At 44.8% G+C, this 24,494-nt stretch overlaps 1 protein-coding gene across 2 annotated transcripts in view; it reads right to left on the bottom strand.

The window, feature by feature from the left end:
• The window catches only part of LOC129820282 (gamma-aminobutyric acid type B receptor subunit 1-like), a 294,632-nt gene that overhangs the window by 119,079 nt on the left and 151,059 nt on the right, over positions 1 to 24,494 (bottom strand). For both annotated transcript variants that reach the window (XM_055877343.1, XM_055877344.1), the window contains 4 exons: positions 20,462 to 20,622; positions 4,708 to 4,842; positions 1,677 to 1,847; positions 542 to 643 (listed from right to left, as the gene is read on the bottom strand). In XM_055877343.1, coding sequence (XP_055733318.1) covers positions 542 to 643; positions 1,677 to 1,847; positions 4,708 to 4,842; positions 20,462 to 20,622 — 569 coding nt within the window. The remainder of the gene's footprint in view (positions 1 to 541; positions 644 to 1,676; positions 1,848 to 4,707; positions 4,843 to 20,461; positions 20,623 to 24,494) is intronic.

Here is a 24,494-nt window from a genome sequence, read left to right as displayed (position 1 = left end):
ACCCATCTAGGCTACAGTTCCCTTGACGTGCCATAGGCTTGTGAAGGTCGAATTTGTACAGCGCCTCACATTAACATATACGGCTGCTGTCCTCCTATTTAACAACTTCAACAAATCTTTTACATGCATTACTTTTCTGTCCCGCCCTTCTCTTTTATTTTCAACTCTCCATTTCACAGTCTATGGCGTTGTTTTCTCGTTATTCAACCCGCCCTTCATCCACACTATATTTCCTGACCCTAAACCGCAGATATGACCGCAGATATGACCGCAGAGACTGCGGGATATGAGTCATGCATCACTAGCATGTGTGAGAGTCTCTCTGGGGTTTGTTCACCAAGCTCAGACGTGACTGATTTCATGGGTTCAATCACCTGGCAGTTGCCAAGGCAGCATCGGGAATAAACCAGGGAGAGCGGGAGAGGGATGGAGGGTGGAAGGAAGGGAGGTGAGAGAGACACAGAGAGAGAGAAGAGGGAATGATAGATGGATGGAGGGAAGAGAGAGGTGAGGTGAGGGAGACAGGAAGTGAACGAGGCACCTTGAGATTCTTGACAGCTGGGGCGGGGTCGGTGAGGAAGCTCTGGCGAACGCTGATCTCTATCCCGGCCTCTTTGGTCCTCGTCTCTAGATCATCCAGCGTCTGACAGAGAGATTAAACATTAAAACAGGGCAGGCACTTGATTCAAATGCAGTTGAAGCTTTGTTTATTATTTTCGTTTTGACAGAACAAACAGACACACAGACAGAGAGATGGTGAGAGGAAGGGAGAGAAAGAGACAGAGACATGGGAAGGGGGGAGAGACAGAGAGAGAAATAGCTGAAAGTAAGGGGGAGAGGGATAGAGGAGTGGAAGAGAGAGAGGAGGAGGAAAAGAGGGGGAGAGGAGAGGAGGAGAAGAGGATGAGGAAAGGAGAAGGGGAGAGGAGGAGGAGGAGGAGGAGAAGAGAAGGGGAGAGGAGAGGAGGGGGAGAGGATGAGGAGGGGGAGAGAAGGAGGGGAGCAGAATGAGAAGGAGGAGAGGAGGGGGAGAAGAGGAGAGGGAGAGGAGGAGGAGGAGAGGAGGTGGAGAGAAAGAGTAGAAGAAGGGGAAAGGAGGGGGAGGGGAGAGGAGAGGAGGGGGAGAGGAGGAGAGGAGGGGGAGAAGAGGAGGAGAGGAGGGGGAGAGAAAGAGTAGAAGAGGGGGAAAGGAGGAGGAGGGGAGAGGAGAGGAGGAGAGGAGGGGGAGAAGAGGGATGATGACAATGTTGCCAAGAAGCAAGACAGGAAGAGGAGACAACTGATAGACAGAAGGTACAGAGAAAGTGAGAAGAGGTGTGATGAAGAGTGTGATAGGTAGGAAAGGAAATTAGAAATGAGAATCTATTTCATCCGTCACTAGTTCTTTTTTTTCTGGAGTCTGTTCTCTCCATGTCTTTAACCAGTATAAATGATAAGTGAACAAACAGACAATAGTCTACAACCCCTTAGTGAGAAAGGGGCTTGGTGTGCCGGAGTCTGGTAGAGAGATTAATCCCACAGACCACAGATACCCATGGCGAGGTGGGTCTGAATCCTGTCTCAATTCTTCCTCTCCGTCTTCCTCTGTATCTGTCTCCCCTCTATATTCAGACTATCACTGTCCATATTACAATAAAACAACTTTTTTTTAAATGTAAAAGAGGCCTGTCACTCACCGAGGTGAAGACTTCCGTAGTCTGCTGGATGGTGGCGATCTTAGTCCATTTCCACTTCTGAAAGAGCTGAACCCTGGTGGGGTTGTGGAGAGTGGCAGACGGGTGGGTACGGAAGAACGTCGGGAAGCGCTGACGGTTGGAGAGAGCTGGAGAACTGGAACCATAGGATAACTGAGGAGAGAGGAGGACAGGAGAAAGAAAATAGTGTTAGGGTGTCCTCATTATGTCTGAGGTACAAAGGTAGAACGCAGAGAGAAAAGGAAAGATGATGAAGAGAGAAGGAGACCAAGAAGAAACCAAAGAAGAAGCAGGCAAAACAAGAAGAAAGACAGTTCCATGCTAGAAATATCCCTCAACCATGTCCCAGTATATTAGATCCTGCTAGAATATCCCTCAGCCATGTCACAGTATATTAGATCCTGCTAGAATATCCCTCAGCCATGTCACAGTATATTAGATCCTGCTAGAATATCCCTCAGCCATGTCACAGTATATTAGATCCTGCTAGAATATCCCTCAGCCATGTCCCAGTATATTAGATCCTGCTAGAATATCCCTCAGCCATGTTCCAGGATATTAGATCCTGCTAGAATATCCCTCAGCCATGTCACAGTATATTAGATCCTGCTAGAATATCCCTCAGCCATGTCCCAGTATATTAGATCCTGCTAGAATATCCCTCAGCCATGTCCCAGTATGTTAGATCCTGCTAGAATATCACTCAGCCATGTCACAGTATATTAGATCCTGCTAGAATATCCCTCCGCCATGTCCCAGTATATTAGATCCTGTGTGAAAACCACTCAGCCATGTCACAGTATATTAGATCCTTCTAGAATATCCCTCAGCCATGTCCCAGTATATTAGATCCTGCTAGAATATCCCTCAGCCATGTTCCAGTATATTAGATCCTGCTAGAATATCCCTCAGCCATGTCACAGTATATTAGATCCTGCTAGAATATCCCTCAGCCATGTCCCAGTATATTAGATCCTGCTTGAAAATCCCTCAGCCATGTCCCAGTATATTAGATCCTGCTAGAATATCCCTCAGCCATGTCACAGTATATTAGATCCTGCTAGAATATCCCTCAGCCATGTCACAGTATATTAGATTCTACCAGAATATCCCTCAGCCATGTCCCAATATATTAGGTAATTTCCATTGGGACGCAGCCATACGGCCACTGCAGAGGAATACGGGTCCAAATATCTGATGTGTGTACAGCCTCTCTTATGACACCAAAATAGCACTGTGTGAGAGTGCACATTTATACACTAACTTCTTAAAGTGGAGAGTGACACAAAAAACAGTGTAATAAAATCTCCCAAATATCAGCCTGCTATTCCTGTAACCCTCCATAAAGGTGTCTATGCAGTCTAGACACATAGTAATAAGGTAAAAAGGTGTTTCAAGTCTGGACAGTGGACATAAAATGTCATTTGGGAAATGTCAAGATCTTTTAAGGTGTAGTGCTAGCTGTCAAATGTAAGAGGCACATGGTAAGGGCCCTGGTCAAAAGGTAGTACACTACGGTGCCATTAGAAACTCTACCACTGAGATGGACAGACCAGTGTTATTATTCCCTCTGACTTCCTTGACACTTCTTATTTGGCATCTAGGGCTTGTAGTTTAGAGGCCATCGAACGCTTCCCTTACCTCTTGGCTGACAGACACTCTCCTCTCCTTTCCTGCTGGCCAAGTGGATCTGAGGTGTCTCCCTCTCTCTCTCCCTCTCTCTCTCTCCCTCCCACTCGCTCTCTCTCTCCCTCTCTCTCTCTCCCTCCCACTCGCTCTCTCTCTCTCCCTCACTCTCCATCCTACTCTCTCTCTTCCTGTGCCTAGTCCAGAGCCCTTGGAATGCTTCCCTCCCACAGCTAAATGAATCTGAGGTGTCTCCCTCTCTCCCTCTCTCTCCCTCTCCCTCTCTCTCTCTCACTCCCACTCGCTCTCTCTCTCCCTCCCACTCTCTCTCTCTCCCTCCCACTCTCTCTCTCCCTCCCACTCTCTCTCTCTCTCTCTCTCTCTCTCTCGCTCTCTCAAATTCAAATTCAAGCTGCTTTATTGGCATGAAAAACATTGTGTCAATATTGCCAAAGCAACAATGTAGACTAAATTATAAACAATAACAAATAATAATATAAAATTGTAGTAAATAATAATACACAATTGAATACAAAAATAGCAACAATATAGTAGAAATGGTAGTATAGTAGTCTGTCTGTCTGCCTGCCTGCCTGCCTGCCTGCCTGCCTGCCTGCCTGTCTGTCTGTCTGTCTGTCTGTCTGTCTGTCTGTCTGTCTGTATGTCTGTATGTCTGTCTGTGCCTAGTTCAGAGCCCTTGGCCTACTTCCTCAGCTAAATGTACGTCCCACTAATCTGCTATGCCTCTGATTCAACCGCTATAGTTTATAGAAATACTTCAAGTGTTGTTGAAATGTCTTATCCTGAAATGTAGACACTTCCCCCCAAAAATGGGGTTGAGGAAGTTGTGTTAAGGAGAAGCAGAGGAACAGACACAGATTACATCAGTTCTGTTCAAATACAACGGACGGCAGGACAGACTGTCACGGTCCTCTTCCTGGAAATGACTGGACCAAAGTGCAGCGTGGTACGTGTTCATGATATTTTATTTAATCAGAACACTTGAACAAAAATAACAAAGAGAAAAACGAACATTTCTGTAAGGTAACTAAACTATACAGAAAACAACTACCCACAAACACAGGTGGGAAAAGGTTGCCTAAGTATGATTCCCAATCAGAGACAACGATAGACAGCTGCCTCTGATTGAGAACCACACCCGGCCAAAAACAAAGAAATAGAAAACATAGAAATAAAGAAACTAGAATGCCCACCCTAGTCACATCCTGGTCTAACCAAAATAGAGAATAAAAGCCTCTCTATGGCCAGGGCGTGACACAGACATATAGACAGACAGGCAAACTGTCCACACGCACACACACACACACACACACACACACACAAACACACACACACACACACAGACAGAGTGTAGAGCCACACTCACCACTATAAGGTTCCACATGCGAGCGGCCTCGGCCACCAGCGTGGACACAGAGCTGCAGCCGGGCATCAGGACCATCTTGATGGGCTCAGTGTAGAGCAGGTCATACAGGAGCTTGGTGGCTTCACCTGGATCACACTGTAGGGAACAGAGGAAGACAGAAAGGCAGACTATTTCACTTCTTATGGCTGCAGGGGCAGTATTGAGTAGCTTGGATGAAAGGTGCACAGAGGTGCCCATAGTAAACTGCCTGCTCTTCAGTCCCAGTTTCTAATATATGCATATTATTATTGATATTGGATAGAAAACACTCTGAAGTTTCTAAAACTGTTTGAATGATGTCTGTGAGTATAACAGAACTCATATGGCAGGCAAAAACCTGAGAAAAAATCCAAACAGGAAGTGGGAATTCTGATGCTGGTCGATTTTTAACCAAGATCCTATTGAATTCACAGCGAGATATGGATGAGTTTGCACCTCCTACGACTTCCACTAGATGTCAACAGTCTGTAGAACCTTGTCTGATGCCTCTACTGTGAAGAGGGGCCGAATGAGACATGAATGAGTAAGGTCTACCATAACCTGACCATGCTCTGACCAAGCGCATTCACATGAGAGGGAGCTCTGTTCCATCGCTCATCTGAGTCAATGTAATTCTCCGGTTGGAACGTTATTCAAGATTTATGTTAAAAACATTCTAAAGATTGATTCTATACATCGTTTGACATGTTTCTACTGACTGTTATGGAACTTTTGGACATTGTCAGCTTTTAGTGAACGCGCTTCCTGACGTTGGATTTGTTTACCAAACATGCTAACAAAAATAGCTATTTGGACATAAATGATGGACATTACCGAACAAAACAAACATTTCTTGTGGACGTGGGAGTCCTGGGAGTGCATTCCGACGAGAACAGCAAAGGTAAGTGAAGATTTATAATGCTTTTATGAGTTTTGTTGACTACACAATTTGGCGGGTAACTGTATGGCTTGCTTTTCTGGCTGAACGCTGTTTCCAGATTATTGAATATTGTGTTTTGCCGTAAAGCTTTTTGAAATCTGACACAGCGGTTGCATTAAGAACAAGTGTATCTTTAATTCTATGTAAAACATGTATCTTTCATCAAAGTTTATAATGAGTATTTATGTTATTTGACGTGGTTCTCTGCAATTTCTCTGGATATTTTGGAGTTATTTCTGAACATGGCGCCAATGTAAACTGAGGTTTTTGTACATAAATATGAACTTTATCGAACAAAACATATATGTATTGTGTAACATGAAGCCCTATGAGTGTCATCTGATGAAGATCATCAAAGGTTAGTGATTAATTTTATCTCTATTTCTGCTTTTTGTGACTCCTGTCTTTGGCTGGGAAAATGACTGTGTTTGTCTGTGATTTTGCGGTGACCTAACATAATCGTTTGTGGTGCTTTCGCTGAAAAGCCTATTTGAAATCGGACACTTTGGTGGGATTAACAACAAGATTACCTTTAAAATGGTATAAGATACATGTATGTTTGATGAATTTTAATTATGAGATTTCTGTTGTTTGAATTTGGCGCCCTGCACTTTCACTGGCTGTTGTCATATCGATCCCGTTAACGGGATTGCAGCCATAAGAAGTTTTAATGGGTAAACCATCTAATCACACTGCATGGGGCACAGAGGAAGAGGAAATAAAGGAGGAATAAGGGAGAGGGATAGAGAAGCGGAATAAGGGAGAGGGAAGGATAAGTGGAATAAGGGAGAGGGCTAGAGGGGGAATAAGGGAGAGGGATAGAGGGGGAATAAGGGAGAGGGATAGAGAATGGGAATAAGGGAGAGGGATAGAGGAGGGGAACAAGGGAGAGGGATAGAGAAGGGGAATAAGGGAGAGGGCTAGAGAAGGGGAATAAGGGAGAGGGCTAGAGAAGAGGAATAAGGGAGAGGGATAGAGGAGGAGAATAAGGGAGAGGGATAGAGAATGGGGAATAAGGGAGAGGGCTAGAGGGGGAATAAGGGAGAGGGACAGAGGAGGGGAATAAGGGAGAGGGATAGAGAATGGGGAATAAGGGAGGGATAGAGAATGGGGAATAAGGGAGAGGGATAGAGAAGAGGAATAAGGGAGAGGGATAGAGAATGGGAATAAGGGAGAGGGATAGAGAATGGGGAATAAGGGAGATGGATAGAGAAGGGGAATAAGGGAGATGGATAGAGAAGGGGAATAAGGGAGAGGGATAGAGGAGGGGAACAAGGGAGAGGGATAGAGGAGGGGAATAAGCGAAAGGGATGGATGGGTGAGGCAGAGGGGGAATAAGGGAGAAAGAGGGAAATAGGATAAGGGAGTGGAGAGAGGAAGAAAGGGGTAGAGGGGGAGGAGAAAGGGAGGGATAAAGACGGTGAGGGAGTGTGGGGATAGAGAGATGAAGAGGAAGAGGTTGCAAGGGAGAGAATGGGAGGGAGGGAGAGAGAGACAGAGAGAGAGAGAGGAGGTTTAGGGAGAAATTGAGGTGACTGATTACATACGGCACCCCGCAAAAAAAACCATACAAGTGCTATTTGTATGTTAAAGTGTGGAGAGATTGAGAGGGTCAGTGATTCATTTCACACTAGACTGCACACAACAATACCAATAAACAGGAAGAGCCCAGAGACGATGTGAGGCACATCCCAAGGACACCTGATGTTGGCACCCTATGCCCTACGTATGGCCCCATGGGACTGTGGTCAAAAGTAGTGCACTATCTATGGGCCCTGACCAACAGTAGTGCACTATGTAGGGAATAGGGCTCTGGTCTAAAGTAGTGCACTATGTAGGGAATAGGGTCCTGGTCTGAAGTAGTGCACTATCTATGGGACCTGACCAACAGTAGTGCACTATGTAGGGAATAGGGTCCTGGTCTAAAGTAGTGCACTATATATGGGCCCTGACCAAAAGTAGTGCACTATATAGGGAATAGGGTCCTGGTCTAAAGTAGTGCACTATATATAGGGAATAGGGCCCTGGTCTAAAATAGTGCACTATATAGGGAATAGGGTGCCATTTGGGATTAAGCCTGTGACTGCACCATTGAAAAAGGCACTGGATCAAATGAGTGATATTTCACCTAACATTCCAAACAGTAGTCTCACTGGGAATATATTCTGGCGACAGCAAATAGAGATAAATTACTTCAAAATGATTACACAGAGGAACCTGATTTTGTTTGATTTGTGTGATCGTACAAATTGAGTTAGCAGTGAGCCCGAGGCAACAGATTACCCCCTTCCTTAACCACAGTCAGTGTCGCCTATAATCACAGAGTGCCAAATGGCATACTGTACTATTCCCTATATAGTGCACTACTTTTAACCAGAGCCCTATGCACCCTGGTCAAAAGCAGTGCAGTATACAGCATATGCTCCCATGTAGGACGCAGCCAGTTCATTTTAATGAAGTGAGAGAAGTCAATGGTCAAATCCTCTAGCTAGTATATTCATGTATTGCTTTCCACCGTAAAGCCTCTCATCATTAAAGCCATTCTATGTGCAAGACACATCAGTAATGTGACATCATTGGGCCCAATTACGAGCAAGGGGAAGGATTAAACTGACTGCTAGGCTTTTTTCCCAAATGACAGCCTATTCCCTATATAGTGCACTACTTTAGACCAGAGCCCTATTCACTATATAGAGCACTACTTTAGACCAGGGCCCTATTCCCTACATCTACACAGTGTCAACAGTAGAGCAATTTAAAAGGAATAGGATGGTATTTGGGATACAGACCAAGGCTAGCCTACAGCCAATCACAATCAGTTCAGACTAACCCCACCCAATCACAATCAGTTCAGGCTAACCCCACCCAGTCACAATCAGTTCAGACTAACCCCACCCAGTCACAATCAGTTCAGACTAACCCCACCCAATCACAATCAGTTCAGGTTAACCCCACCCAATCACAATCAGTTCAGACTAACCCCACCCAGTCACAATCAGTTCAGGTTAACCCCACCCAATCACAATCAGTTCAGACTAACCCCACCCAATCACAATCAGTTCAGACTAACCCCACCCAGTCACAATCAGTTCAGACTAACCCCACCCAATCACAATCAGTTCAGGCTAACCCCACCCAATCACAATCAGTTCAGACCAACCCCAGCCAGTCACAATCAGTTCAGGTTAACCCCACCCAGTCACAATCAGGTTAGACTAACCCCACCCAGTCACAATCAGTTCAGACTAACCCCACCCAATCACAATCAGTTCAGACTAACCCCACCCAGTCACAATCAGTTCAGACTAACCCCACCCAGTCACAATCAGTGCAGACTAACCCCACCCAGTCACAATCAGTTCAGACTAACCCCACCCAATCACAATCAGTTCAGGCTAACCTACACCCAATCACAATCAGTTCAGACTAACCTACACCCAATCACAATCAGTTCAGACTAACCTACACCCAATCACAATCAGTTCAGACTAACCTACACCCAATCACAATCAGTTCAGACTAACCTACACCCAATCACAATCAGTTCAGACTAACCCCACCCAATCACAATCAGTTCAGACTAACCCCACCCAATCACAATCAGTTCAGACTAACCCCACCCAGTCACAATCAGTTCAGACTAACCCCACTCAATCAGTTCAGACTAACCCCACCCAATCAGTTCAGACTAACCCCACCCAGTCACAATCAGTTCAGACTAACCCCACCCAGTCACAATCAGTTCAGACTAACCCCACCCAATCAGTTCAGACTAACCCCACCCAATCACAATCAGTTCAGACTAACCCCACCCAGTCACAATCAGTTCAGGTTAATCCCACCCAATCACAATCAGTTCAGGCTAACCCCACCCAGTCACAATCAGTTCAGACTAACCCCACCCATTCACAATCAGTTCAGGTTAACCCCACCCAATCACAATCAGTTCAGACTAACCCCACCCAATCACAATCAGTTCAGACTAACCCCACCCAGTCACAATCAGTTCAGGTTAACCCCACCCAGTCACAATCAGTTTAGGCTAACCCCACCCAATCACAATCAGTTCAGACTAACCCCACCCAATCACAATCAGTTCAGGTTAACCCCACCCAGTCACAATCAGTTCAGACTAACCCCACCCAATCACAATCAGTTCAGACTAACCCCACCCAATCACAATCAGTTCAGGTTAACCCCACCCAGTCACAATCAGTTTAGGCACGCCTGTTTATTTTGAGTCAGTGGCGTGTTTAAGGCTCTTTGAGTCAGTGACGTGTTTGAGGCTCGTTGAGTCAGTGGCGTGTTTGAGGCTCGTTGAGTCAGTGGCGTGTTTGGGGCTCGTTGAGTCAGTGACGTATTTGGGGCTCGCTGAGTCAATGGCATATTTGGTGCTTGTTTGGTTATTTTCCTGGCACCATTCCGACATTCCACCTCCTCCCTGTAGGCTGTCTCATCATTGTTGGTAATCAGGCCTACCACTGTTGTGTTGTCAGCAAACTTGCTGATTGAGTTGGAGATGTGCGTGGCCACACAGTCATGGGTGATTAGGGAGTACAGGAGGGGGCTGAGCACGCACCCCTGTGGGGCCCCTGTGTTGAGGATCAGCTTGGCAGAAGTGTTGTTGCCTACCTTCACCTCTTGGGGTCGGTCCATCAGGAAATCCAGGACCCAGTTGCACAGGGAAGGACTCAAAGACTATAAAACATATGGAACGAAGCCATCGATGACATCACTCCATTGTTTCCTATGAGAATGCTCAGTGGCGCAGTTGATGATCAAGAAGTGTCATTTCAGCGCTTGGCCATCTTGCTACACGGAGGAGATTTTGGAAACATTGCATGTGCAGTTTGAGCTCCTCTAGGAAGTGACGTTGCAGCTCCTGCTTCCTCTCATGGAGTATGTCAAGTTGACAGCTGACCGGTGTACTGCAGGCTGCCATTATAAGTTATCCTTATAACTTTGTCTGTGTGTGATTTTTAAGTAATTGGTTCAACGACATACATCTGGTGAAATATAATTATTGGTACCATGATTGTGTTAAAAAAAAAATATATATATACATATATGTATATATATATTTTTTTTTTTAACACAATCATGGTACCAATAATTATATTTCACCAGATGTATGTCGTTGAACCAATTACTTAAAAATCACACACAGACAAAGTTATAAGGATAACTTATAATGGCAGCCTGCATATATACAAGAATATTGACCACGAAGATTGCCATTTCCCCATTCACTATGATGGGGGATCCTGTTTTCTGTAAACAATGCCTCCAGTACCGTGGTTGGCCTTCAACTTTAAATCGTCAATGCGAGGGGGCAGTCGTTCTCCCCTGGTTCAGACCCAGGGTCCTGAGCTTAGTGATGAGCTTGGAAGGCACTATAGTGTTGAAGGCTGAGCTGTAGTCAATGATCAGCATTCTTACATAGTGGGAACAACATCCTCTATGCACTTCCTGATGAACCCAGTTCCCGAGTAAGTGTATACGTCGATACTATGCTCAGAGGCGACCCGGAACATTTCCCAGGCCACATGATAAAAACAATCTTGAAGCACAGATTCCGATTGGTCAGACCAATGTTGAACAGTCCTTACCACGGGTGCTTCCTGTTTAAGTTTCTGCTTATAGGTGGGGAGGAGGCGTGATGGAGCATAATGGAGGTGTGATCTGATTTGCCGAAAGGAGGGCAGGGGAGGGTTTTGTATTGGGGGGGGGGGGGGGGGGGGTGTACACAGCTGTGACGATGACCGAAGAAAATGAACTCGGGAGGTTATGCGGTTGGTAATTCATGGTGAAGTATTCCAGATCGGGAGGACAAAATGACTTTCTGTATTTTACCACAATCCCACCATGAGTTGTTAATCATGAAACGAACCGCTCTTCCCTTTTCACAGAGGGTTCTTTCTTCCTGTCCGCACCATGGACGGAGAACACCACTGACTGAATGGACATGGACAATATGTCTGGAGAGAGTCACGATTCCGTAAAACAGTATTTTACAGTCCCTGATGTCTCTCTGGAAGGAGATCCTCGCCCTGAGCTTGTCTACTTTATTGTCCAGGGACTGAACCTTAGCGAGTAATATATTCTGAAGTGGTGGATGGTATGCACACTGCCTGAGTCTGACTAGGGCCCCACTTCTTCTTCTTCTCTGGCATCAGCGTTTTGGTATAGCCCTGGGGATCAATAGCGCTGCCTCGGGTTCAAACAATGGATCCAGATCAGGGAAGTCAAATTTCCACTCAAATTTTTGGTGACTGACCCGAGAACTAATGTCCAAAAGTTATTTTTGGCTGTAGGTAATAATACAATAAACTTTCTGAGCAAATCATGTAAAAAAAATAACACACAAGAAAAAACACTGCAAAGTTGGCTAGGGAGCTATAAACAGGGCGACCGAGTCTGTCGGTGCCATCCATGAACTGTGCAGCTGGGGCTCAATGCATCAAATCGTGTGAACCCGACAACACACACACACACACACACACACACACAGACACACACAGACACACACACACACACACACACACACACACATAGCCTACAGAGGGAAAAAAAACTGTCAGCACAAACTATGTAGATATTTTAGTATTTCCAACTGTTTAGTATTGAGCACCTCTGCTTGCCTGAGTGAAGGGCTGAGCCAGAGTGAGACAGAGAGAGATATACAGGCACTATGAAGCGTACCAAATGCAGTCATTGACTTTCAGGATTTTTAAAACATTTACGAATGTTAAGAGTTCTACAGACTCCCGAAAGGAATGGCAAGCAGCTGATACAAATATCTGGATGAAGTACCAGCGATATCGTAAAGACTCATCTGGACTGGAACAGCACCATTATTTTCCTTCACCGAGAGGCATAGACTTTCCATTATTCAAATATGAATAGGCTCGAGAAGAAAACTTTATAAATATATAATCATGTTCATTCTCAAGTGTTGACTATTTGAAAATGACTTGACAGTGCAGGATGCCTTTAAATATATCAGATGATTTTTTTATAGGGGGTCGCAAGAAGTCAATCCCGTCAATAAAACAAAACCGCTTATAAACCATCACTTAAGTGTTGCTGACAGATGGGTTACGATGAAGGTTATGGAGGCCTGGTGAGGAGAGAGAGAGACAGAGAGAGACAGAGAGTCAGAGGCATTTTGATGAAGGTTATGGAGGCCTGGTGTGGAGAGAGAGAGATAGAGAGAGACAGAGAGTCAGAGGCATTTTGATGAAGGTTATGGAGGCCTGGTGTGGAGAGAGAGAGATAGAGAGAGACAGAGAGTCAGAGGCATTTTGATGAAGGTTATGGAGGCCTGGTGTGGAGAGAGAGAGACAGAGAGAGACAGAGAGTCAGAGGCATTTTGATGAAGGTTATGGAGGCCTGGTGTGGAGAGAGAGAGACAGAGAGAGACAGAGAGTCAGAGGCATTTTGATGAAGGTTATGGAGGCCTGGTGTGGAGAGAGAGAGAGACAGAGAGAGACAGAGAGTCAGAGGCATTTTGATGAAGGTTATGGAGGCCTGGTGTGGAGAGAGAGAGACAGAGAGAGACAGAGAGTCAGAGGCATTTTGATGAAGGTTATGGAGGCCTGGTGTGGAGAGAGAGAGAGACAGAGAGAGACAGAGAGTCAGAGGCATTTTGATGAAGGTTATGGAGGCCTGGTGTGGAGAGAGAGAGAGACAGAGAGAGACAGAGAGTCAGAGGCATTTTGATGAAGGTTATGGAGGCCTGGTGAGGAGAGAGAGAGACAGAGAGTCAGAGGCATTTTGAAGAAGGTTATGGAGGCCTGGTGAGGAGAGAGAGAGACAGAGAGTCAGAGGCATTTTGAAGAAGGTTATGGAGGCCTGGTGAGGAGGTTAAACCCAATCCATCCTAAACTTAGAAATAAAACTCCATCCATCCTAAACTTAGAAATAAAGGCAGCCCTTTGGACATGTTTTGTTGTAAATCCTCATTGCTAATGCTCACCATCTAAATCTAACGTTATGTCCACGAATAGGTTTTGGAGAACGTTGCCCCCCTTTTTACTATCAAATCAAATAAATGGCTGTGTAAACGAAAAGAGCCACCAATCCAGAGCCATATTCATGGGGACTGTTCTCATTGATTCTAACCCTGACGCTCGGGAGGAAATCAGGACATGTGTCTTCTTTAATGAACATAGGATGGACATCTCGTGAGCTTTTGTGAAGATCCAGGGCGATGATTTTGGAGAATGACCATACTCACTAGCGGGAGGGAGGGAGATTTTCTGGTTGATTTGCCTACTGATGATAACACAAGGGGAGGTGTCTGAAATGGCACCCTAGTCCCTATATAGTGCACTACTTTTCACCAGAGTCCAATGGGCCCTACTGTACATAGTGCACTACTTTTCACCAGAGTCCAATGGGCCCTACGGTACATAGTGCACTACTTTTCACCAGAGTCCAATGGGCCCTACAGTACATAGTGCACTACTTTTCACCAGAGTCCAATGGGCCATACGGTACATAGTGCACTACTTTTCAACAGAGTCCAATGGGCCCTATGGTACATAGTGCACTACTTTTCACCAGAGTCCAATGGGCCCTACAGTACATAGTGCACTACTTTTCACCAGAGTCCAATGGGCCCTACAGTACATAGTGCACTACTTTTCACCAGAGTCCAATGGGCCATACAGTACATAGTGCACTACTTTTCACCAGAGTCCAATGGGCCCTACAGTACATAGTGCACTACTTTTCACCAGAGTCCAATGGGCCCTACAGTACATAGTGCACTACTTTTCACCAGAGTCCAATGGGCCATACGGTACATAGTGCACTACTTTTCACCAGAGTCCAATGGGCCCTACTGTACATAGTGCACTACTTTTCACCAGAGTCCAATGGGCCCTACAGTACATAGTGCACTACTTTTCACCAGAGTCCAATGGGCCATACGGTACATAGTGCACTACTTTTCAACAGAGTCCAATGGGCCCTATGGTACATAGTGCACTACTTTTCACCAGAGTCCAATGGGCCCTACAGTACATAGTGCACTACTTTTCACCAGAGTCCAATGGGCCATACGGTACATAGTGCACTACTTTTCAACAGAGTCCAATGGGCCCTATGGTACATAGTGCACTACTTTTCACCAGAGTCCAATGGGCCCTACAGTACATAGTGCACTACTTTTCACCAGAGTCCAATGGGCCATACAGTACATAGTGCACTACTTTTCACCAGAGTCCAATGGGCCATATAGTACATAGTGCACTCCCATTTCGGGAAGCAGAACAGGCAGAAACAGGCACTGAGAGCTGAATCCCTAATCCAGACCCGTCAGAGCTCAGGTCCGCGAGGGGTCAACTTTCTCCTCATCATGCAGCTGACCTGGAAGACACTTGGACGGGCTGTGTGTGACTGTGTAAGTGCCTATGATGGATGACTGGTCCAACCAAAGGCACTTCTTACATTTGGCTAACTATGCTGAACACTCAATAGAAGCTACAGGCAGGCTCACATCACCTCGCCATCCATCTGTTTCCCTGTTCAAGCAACGATAGTAAGTGCACAATCTTTCCCTTTTCTTGGAGAGAAATCTATAGTTCTCTGTTTGTATGAACTGCAGTCGTCTTGGTTACTGTTGTTATGCCAACCTCTAACCAAACCCCCCCTTTCCCTTTCTACACCCCCCAGTCTTTTGAAGTGGGGTTCCAATGCAGAGCAGTTTCAACCAATCAGAGCAATGCTCTTAGCAACACCAGCCAGTCACAGTGCATTTAACTATTTCCAGGCTGTGAGTGTGGTGTGTTGGCATCTCTCTCCCATGAGAGAGAGGAGGGACGCAGGTGGGAAGAAGAGGCGGAATGGTAGAGAAAGAGGGAGAGAGAGAGAGAGAGAGAGAGAGAGAGAAAAAGAGAGAGAGAAAAAGAGAGAGAGAGAGAGAGAGAGAGAGAGAGAGAGAGAGATCCAATACTCCTCTACATATGTCAGCACCATTTCACCAGTAATTGTACTTGAATAAAGGTGATTCTGATTCTACTCAATAGAATAACACAGGCTACATAGTGATGACCATTGCTCATAAGATCCATTTTCTACTAAGTGCTTTTAGTCCGTCTTAAAGAACATGAATCAAAGAAACAGTCTAACAGCGCTCATTAAAAAAAACAACTGAGGAAATTAGAGAATTCACAGAGGACAGTTTATTATCCCAATTATGGCATGACAGATTGAGGCATGACAGATTCAGGCATGACAGATTCAGGCATGACAGATTGAGGCATGACAGATTGCACGCATGACAGATTGAGGCATGACAGATTGCACGCATGACAGATTACACGCATGACAGATTGAGGCATGACAGATTGAGGCATGACAGATTGAGGCATGACAGATTGCACGCATGACAGATTGCACGCATGACAGATTGAGGCATGACAGATTGCACGCATGACAGATTACACGCATGACAGATTGAGGCATGACAGATTGAGGCATGACAGATTGAGGCATGACAGATTGCACGCATGACAGATTGCACGCATGACAGATTGAGGCATGACAGATTGCACGCATGACAGATTACACGCATGACAGATTGCACGCATGACAGATTGCACGCATGACAGATTACACGCATGACAGATTGCACACATGGCAGATTGAGGCATGACAGATGCAGGCATGACAGATTGCACGCATGACAGATGCAGGCATGACAGATTGCACGCATGACAGATTACACGCATGACAGATTGCACACATGACAGATTGAGGCATGACAGATGCAGGCATGACAGATTGCACGCATGACAGATGCAGGCATGACAGATTGCACGCATGACCATGACAGATGCACGCATGACAGATTGCACACATGACAGATTGAGGCATGACAGATGCAGGCATGACAGATTGCACGCATGACAGATTACACGCATAACAGATTGCACACATGACAGATTGAGGCATGACAGATGCAGGCATGACAGATTGCACACATGACAGATGCAGGCATGACAGATTGCACGCATGACCATGACAGATTGCACGCATGCCAGATTGCATGCATACAGATTTGGTATTCATATTACGCAAAATATAGGCAAGACAAAGTTGCGATAACAGCAAGCCATTATGACGCAATGCTGTTCTACAATAGGAATAACGCTCCAGTCTGAATTATTAACACAACCATAAACCACATAAATCAGACACTTGACGTTTACAAAGGAATCATGCATTCAATGCATCAATCTTAAATTCCTATTACAAGTTGTTATACTTATAGGAACTTAAAGTGCACTTTGCCTATTGCTTAGCCTAGGCTACTCACCATGCTATTTAGTGTATCAGGCTAGGCTACTCACCATGCTATTTAGTGTATCAGGCTAGGCTACTCACCATGCTATTTAGTGTATCAGGCTAGGCTACTCACCATGCTATTTAGTGTATCAGGCTAGGCTACTCAACATGCTATTTAGTGTATCAGGCTAGGCTACTCACCATGCTATTTAGTGTATCAGGCTAGGCTAGGCTACTCACCATGCTATTTAGTGTATCAGGCTGGGTTACTTACCATGCTATTTAGTGTATCAGGCTAGGCTACTCACCACGCTATTTAGTGTATCAGGCTAGGCTAGGCTACTCACCATGCTATTTAGTTTATCAGGCTAGGTTACTTACCATGCTATTTAGTGTATCAGGCTAGGCTACTCACCATGCTAGTTAGTGTATCAGGCTAGGCTACTCACCATGCTATTTAGTGTATCAGGCTAGGCTACTCACATGCTATTTAGTGTATCAGGCTAGGCTACTCACCATGCTATTTAGTGTATCAGGCTAGGTGGGTTACATGGAGAAACAGTCTATTTTCAATCCTCTCAAAAATGTTTTCTTGCCTAACATCATTATTTGGAAACGGTATATTGATGATATTTTTGTTCTATAGAGGGGTGATGCAAAACAGCTCCAGGCATTCCATGCTTTTCTTAACTCCTGTTCTGAACATTTGAGATTTACTACTACATGTCAAATCAGTTTCCTTGATCTTCTGATCTTGTGTGAAGATAATGTTCTATACACTGATCTTTACAGGAAACCTACTGATCGTAAATAGTTTGCCCTACAGCCAATTCTGTCGAATCAAAAGAATTACCAAAAAACAATCAGATTTCGACAGAAATATGGCTGAGACGCAAAGAAAGTTCAAGGAGAGGGGGTACAAAAATGATCAGAATTATATTGCCATTGAGAAAATTCTAAACAAAACGAGACATGACTTTTTTCAAGGACAGTCTCACAAAAAGAAGCATTCTTGCATTCTAACTACTCGCTATTCAAAGCGCTCTGAACAAATTAAGGGAATCGTTCACAAACATTGGCACATTCTAAAATCCGATGATAGTCTCGGTAATGTGTTTTCGGACCTCCCCTTGGTCGTATTTTCGCGGGGCAGAAATCTCAGAGACCAATTGGTACACTCTGATTTACCACCCCAAGATATTCCTGAACAACGTCTATTTGCGCCCCTACTGGATGGCAATTACAAGACTAATGGCTGTGCTCAATGCAATGGCACTTATAAATGCAGATCCTTCAAACACCCACAAACAGGAAAATCGATCCCAATCAAAGGTGTTATTACGTGCTCCACTAAGGCAGTTATTTATCTTATAACTTGTCCTTGTGGTAAAAATTATGTGGGTAAAACAAAGCTGCGAATTAAAAGTACGTCTCTCAGAGCATCGTAGCACCATCAGGTGCAAAAACTTGACTTACCCAGTTGCGGCCCACTTTTTGGAGGCAGGCGACTCGATTTCGTCTCTTTGTTATATTGGCATCGAACATGTCACCCTCCCTAGGAGAGGGGGTGACCTTGATCATTTATTGTTAAAACGAGAGGCTGTCTGGATCTTTAACTTAAAGACCCTTGCTCCCTTCGGTCTCAACGTAGACTTTGATCTGAAGCCATTCTTGTGATTATTGTGACTTTGTAATTGTTTGTAAACTTGTGTAGTCTAAAATGAATCTATGATCGTATGCTATCCATTTGTTTTTTGAATGCTGCTCTTTGTATATCATTTTAATATTTGAGAATTAACCAATGATATTAGGCCACTCTTGGCCATGATTACAGACACCTGTGTGTCTTTTGACTCTTTTATATAGAGTCATCCCGCAGTGTCTGTGATTATACCCTGATGAAGACAGACTTGCCTGTCGAAACATTGGTAATTACATTTTTGCATCTGAGCTCCTAGAGTGTGCGGCTCTCCTTTATTTTCAAGTTTTCTACTCCGCTAGCCAACACCTCTCCTAAATAGGTGTGCGTTTCTTTTTCTTCTAGACTAGGCTACTCACCATGCTATTTAGTGTATCAGGCTAGGCTACTCACCATGCTATTTAGTGTATCAGGCTAGGCTACTCACCATGCTATTTAGTGTATCAGGCTAGGCTACTCACCATGCTATTTAGTGTATCAGGCTAGGCTACTCACCATGCTATTTAGTGTATCAGGCTAGGCTACTCACCATGCTATTTAGTGTATCAGGCTAGGCTAGGCTACTCATCATGCTATTTAGTGTATCAGGCTAGGCTACTCACCATGCTATTTAGTGTATCAGGCTAGGCTACTCACCATGCTATTTAGTGTATCAGGCTAGGCTACTCACCATGCTATTTAGTGTATCAGGCTAGGCTACTCATCATGCTATTTAGTGTATTAGGCTAGGCTACTCATCATGCTATTTAGTGTATCAGGCTAGGCTACTCACCATGCTATTTAGTGTATTAGGCTAGGCTACTCATCATGCTATTTAGTGTATCAGGCTAGGTTACTCACCATGCTATTAAGTGTATCAGGCTAGGCTACTCACCATGCTATGTAGTGTATCAGGCTAGGCTACTCACCATGCTATGTAGTGTATCAGGCTAGGTTACTCACCATGCTATTTAGTGTATCAGGCTAGGCTAGGCTACTCACCATGCTATTTAGTGTATCAGGCTAGGTTACTTACCATGCTATTTAGTGTATCAGGCTAGGCTACTCACCATGCTATGTAGTGTATCAGACTAGGTTTCTCACCATACTATTTAGTGTATCAGACTAGGTTTCTCACCATGCTATTTAGTGTATCAGACTAGGTTTCTCACCATGCTATTTAGTGTATCAGGCTAGGCTACTCACCATGCTATGTAGTGTATCAGACTAGGTTTCTCACCATGCCATTTAGTGTATTAGGCTAGGCTACTCACCATGCTATGTAGTGTATCAGGCTAGGCTACTCACCATGCTATTAAGTGTATCAGGCTAGGTTACTCACCATGCTATGTAGTGTATCAGGCTAGGTTACTCACCATGCTATTTAGTGTATCAGGCTAGGCTAGGCTACTCACCATGCTATTTAGTGTATCAGGCTAGGTTACTTACCATGCTATTTAGTGTATCAGGCTAGGCTACTCACCATGCTATGTAGTGTATCAGACTAGGTTTCTCACCATGCCATTTAGTGTATTAGGCTAGGCTACTCACCATGCTATTTAGTGTATCAGGCTAGGCTACTCACCATGCTATTTAGTGTATCAGGCTAGGCTACTCACCATGCTATTTAGTGTATTAGGCTAGGCTACTCACCATGCTATTTAGTGTATCAGGCTAGGCTACTCACCATGCTATTTAGTGTATTAGGCTAGGCTACTCACCATGCTATTTAGTGTATCAGGCTAGGCTACTCACCATGCTATTTAGTGTATCAGACTAGGTTTCTCACCATGCTATTTAGTGTATCAGGCTAGGTTACTCACCATGCTATCGTAGTGGATTAGTTCCAGTTCGTACTCCGGCAGTATATCCGTTCTCTTGTTCACCAAGTCGAGGGCCATCTGAGCGGAAGGGAGGCATGCTTGGCCCCCGGGCCAGCCTCCGCTCATCGGGAAGAGGGCACCGATATAGAGCTTCTTCTTGCCTAGAGCCGGGCAGGACCAAGAGAGGAGTAAAGTCAGCGAGGCAAAGATCAGTGTCTGGCCGATGATGGAGCGTCGAACCTCGGGTAGACTTTGACAGGACACCGCCATGTTGGAAGTTTTAGAGTCTCAGAAACTTGGTTTGAAAGATGTTGTATGCTGCTTATGTTTGAGAATTATCTTGGTGACTAATTCTCCTCTGTTATTGTTCTGCTGTTGCTGCGTCAAGACCTCTTGAAAGTGCGTGTTTTGTCAAGACAAAATACACTATTTATATTCCTCATTAAATAGCCAACCTATCTCAACACTAGTTCTGCTGAAGGGTAACTTTGGTTTTGGTCTGTAAATAAATGTAACTGTTAAGTCTGAGCAACCTACACAAAAGGCTGTTTTTCTGCCTCTAAATGATTCTTCCTCTGTCTACACTCAACACGTGTTGATCTCGGGACAATATTATGAACGAGACAAATCCATAGTCACTTAGACTATAAATCAAGTCGGCTGGATATAATTTGCAGATAGACGGATATCCTCCTGTAGTTACACATTTATCCCAATCAATAGCTAACCGGGTGAAAGTAAAGTTATGTAAACAATTAACAGAAACAGATGTCAATTAACAGTACACGTAGGTCAGACGTCTCTTAATTCCACGTTGCTCTCTCGATATCAATAACAGGTAAGAACACGTTGCAGAAGAGAATGATTTGTAGTTTATCCTCCGCTCCGACCATTACTTTGGTTCGGTATAGCGCTGTCCAGGGTTCTGAAATAAAACGAGTGACTAAGCGCTCATAAAGTCTTTGGGGGAAAAAATGAATAGATGGTGAAATAATTTAGAGAGAAATAGCAATACATCCGATGGTAATACTGTTCAACAGTGGTCCTTTTAAAAAGCCGTCTGTCCTTGCCCTATCCAATTCCTACATACTCACTGCTCTCCCCGAAAGATATCGCGCTATGATATAATTAATGCGCACGTTAGGTAGTGTACATGTAGTGTAGGATTGACCGCGGCAAAACATAAACATTTCACGTTCGTCTATTCCTACCAGCTCCTCTCCTCTCCTGTCTATTAACGATGTGCGTGATGTCAACGCTGTATCTGCATGACGGAATTCTAAACGACAGGTAAAGCAGATGACGAGAGTCGAACCCGGTTACCCTTCAGCAGTTAAAACAATAACGCAAACAGTCGTGGTAGCAAGCAGCGGGGTAAATGTCAAAGCAAACAGGTTCCGAGCATAATGTTTTTTCGTTGACTGCAGCAGAGAGTGTGAGATAATACAGTGTGCCAGGTTTACAGAGAGAGGGAGGGGGAGAGAGAGAGGGGGATGGAGTGAGAGAGGAGCTGGAGGGAGGGAGGGAAGGGTTTGTTCTGCTCGATCCCTCTCCATTTCATAAACCACTTTGAATTTGCAATCCCTTAACAGAGCCTTTCATTTATCTCTACTTTCTCCCCCTTTTTCCCCTCAGCCAACTACACACTACACTACGTCTTTCTCCCTGTTCTCTCTCTCATGCAGCCCTCTCTGTTCTCTACTACTGTGCTGCCTGTTTACCCTCTTCCAGCTAGATGCAAATATTTTAATTACAAATGTCAAGTCATTATCAAAGTAGACCATGGATTCTCTCATTCCTCTGCACTTCTCCATTTGTTATCTCTCTGTCTCGCTCTCGCTCTTCGCTCTCTGTCTATGTCTCTCTGTCTCTCTCTCTCTCTCTCTCTTTCTGTCTCTCTCTCTTTCTGTCTCTCTCGCTGTCTCTGTCTCTCTCTCTCTGTCTCTCTCTATGTCTCTGTCTCTCTCTGTCTCTGTCTCTCTCTCTCTGTTTCTGTATCTGTCTCTCTCTCTGTCTCTGTCTCTCTCTCTGTCTCTCTCTGTCTCTCTGTCTCTCTGTCTCTCTCTCGCTCTCTCTCTGTCATGTCTCTTTCTCTCTCTCTGTCTCTGTCTCTCTCTGTCTCTCTCTGTCTCTCTGTCTCTCTCGCTCTCTCTCTCTCTCTCTCTCCTTCAGATCTAGCCTTCTTGTCCTCTCTCATATTCATTTAGCTCTCTTTTTCCCTTGCATCTTCCAGTCACACCAATACCAATCTCAGTGTGTTGAATGTGTGTAATAATGTATTAACACATTCATGTATCTTGTTCCTTTGTTCCTGTCTCTCTTTCTTCATCACTCTCTCTCCATTTCTCTAGAAGCCAGGCAAGATGCTTTACGGCACTTTCCTTCAATCTTCCTTTGCAGCATGAGACCATATCGCTTTCTACCATATACATTTACATTTAAGTCATTTAGCAGACGCTCTTATCCAGAGCGACTTACAAGTACATACATTCATACTTTTTTTGTACTGGCCCCCCGTGGGAATCGAACCCACAACCCTGGCGTTGCAAGCGCCATGCTCTACCAACTGAGCCACACGGGGTCCATATCACTTTCTACCATATCACTTTCTACCACATCTCTTTCTAACATATCACTTTCTACCATATCACTTTCTACCACATCACGTTGTACCATATCTCTTTCCAACATATCACTTTCTACCATATCTCTTTCTACCATATCGCTTTCTATCATATCTCTTTCTACCATATCACTTTCTACCATTTCTCTTTCTACCATATCACTATCTACCATATCTCTTTTTACCATATCTCTTTCTACCATATCTCTTTTTACCATATCTCTTTCTATCTCTTTGTCTGCTTGATCTCTATCTCTCTGTCTGCTTGATCTCTATCTCTCTGTCTGCTTGATCTCTTTATCTCTGTCTGTGTCACGCCCTGGCCTTAGTATTCTTTGTTTTCTTTATTATTTTAGTTAGGTCAGGGTGTGACATGGGGAATGTTTGTGTTTTGTCGGTTTTGGGTGGTTATATGGTAAAGGGGGTGTTGGGTGTAGTGTATGGGTTTGTGTTGAGTGAATGTGTCTAGCTGTGTTTATGTTTGTGTGTAGTTGTCTAGGAAAGTCTATGGTTGCCTGAATGGGTTCCCAATTAGAGACAGCTGGTTTCAGTTGTCTCTGATTGGGAGCCATATTTAAGGTAGCCATAGGCTTTAGTTTGTTGTGGGTAATTGTCTATGTTATACGTTTGTAGCATGTGTGTGCACTACGTTCATAGCTTCACGGTCGTTTATTGTTTTGTTAGTTTGTAAGTGTTTTGTTTCGTTTTTCCTTCTTCACAATAAAAAGAAGATGGCTTATTTTCCACATGCTGCGTTTTGGTCCGTCTCTCCCTCACACGATCGTGACAGAATTACCCACCAATGCAGGACCAAGCGGCATGTAAAGCGGCAACAGGACCCACCTACACAGGATTCTTGGACATGGGAGGAGATACTGGATGGTAAGGGACCTTGGGCACAACCGGGAGAATATCGCCTCCCTCGTGAAGAGCTGGAGGCAGCGAAAGCCGAGAGGAGGCGATATGAGGAGGCAGCACGGAAGCAAGGCTGGAGACCCGTGAGTAATACCCAAAAATTTCTTGGGGAGGGGCTCATGGGGAGTGTGGCGAGTCCAGATGGGAGATCTGCGTCAACTTCCCGTGCTACCCGTGAGGACTCTAAGAAGGAACCTGAGCCAGTCGGGCTGATATTGGAGGTGAGCAACGGGGATGATACAGAGACTGTTAAGGATTTATTGGGGAGGTTGGAAGAGAGTGAAATGAGGGAGCTGCTGTGTTGGTGCGTGAGGCACAAGATCCACCCAACAGAGCGTGTGCGGGAAGTGATGTTACCTGAGTCAGCTCTCCATGCTCGTCCTGATGTGCGTGCTAACCGTCTGGGAATGACAGTCCCACGAACCAGGCCTCCTGTATGCCTCCCTAGTCCTGCACCTCCTGTATTAGCCCCACGTACTAACTCTCCTGTGACAG

The sequence above is a fragment of the Salvelinus fontinalis genome, chromosome 22 (assembly GCF_029448725.1).
Source record: "Salvelinus fontinalis isolate EN_2023a chromosome 22, ASM2944872v1, whole genome shotgun sequence".
Taxonomy (NCBI): Eukaryota; Metazoa; Chordata; class Actinopteri; order Salmoniformes; family Salmonidae; genus Salvelinus; species Salvelinus fontinalis.
This window is presented reverse-complemented; position numbering and strand designations above follow the sequence as displayed.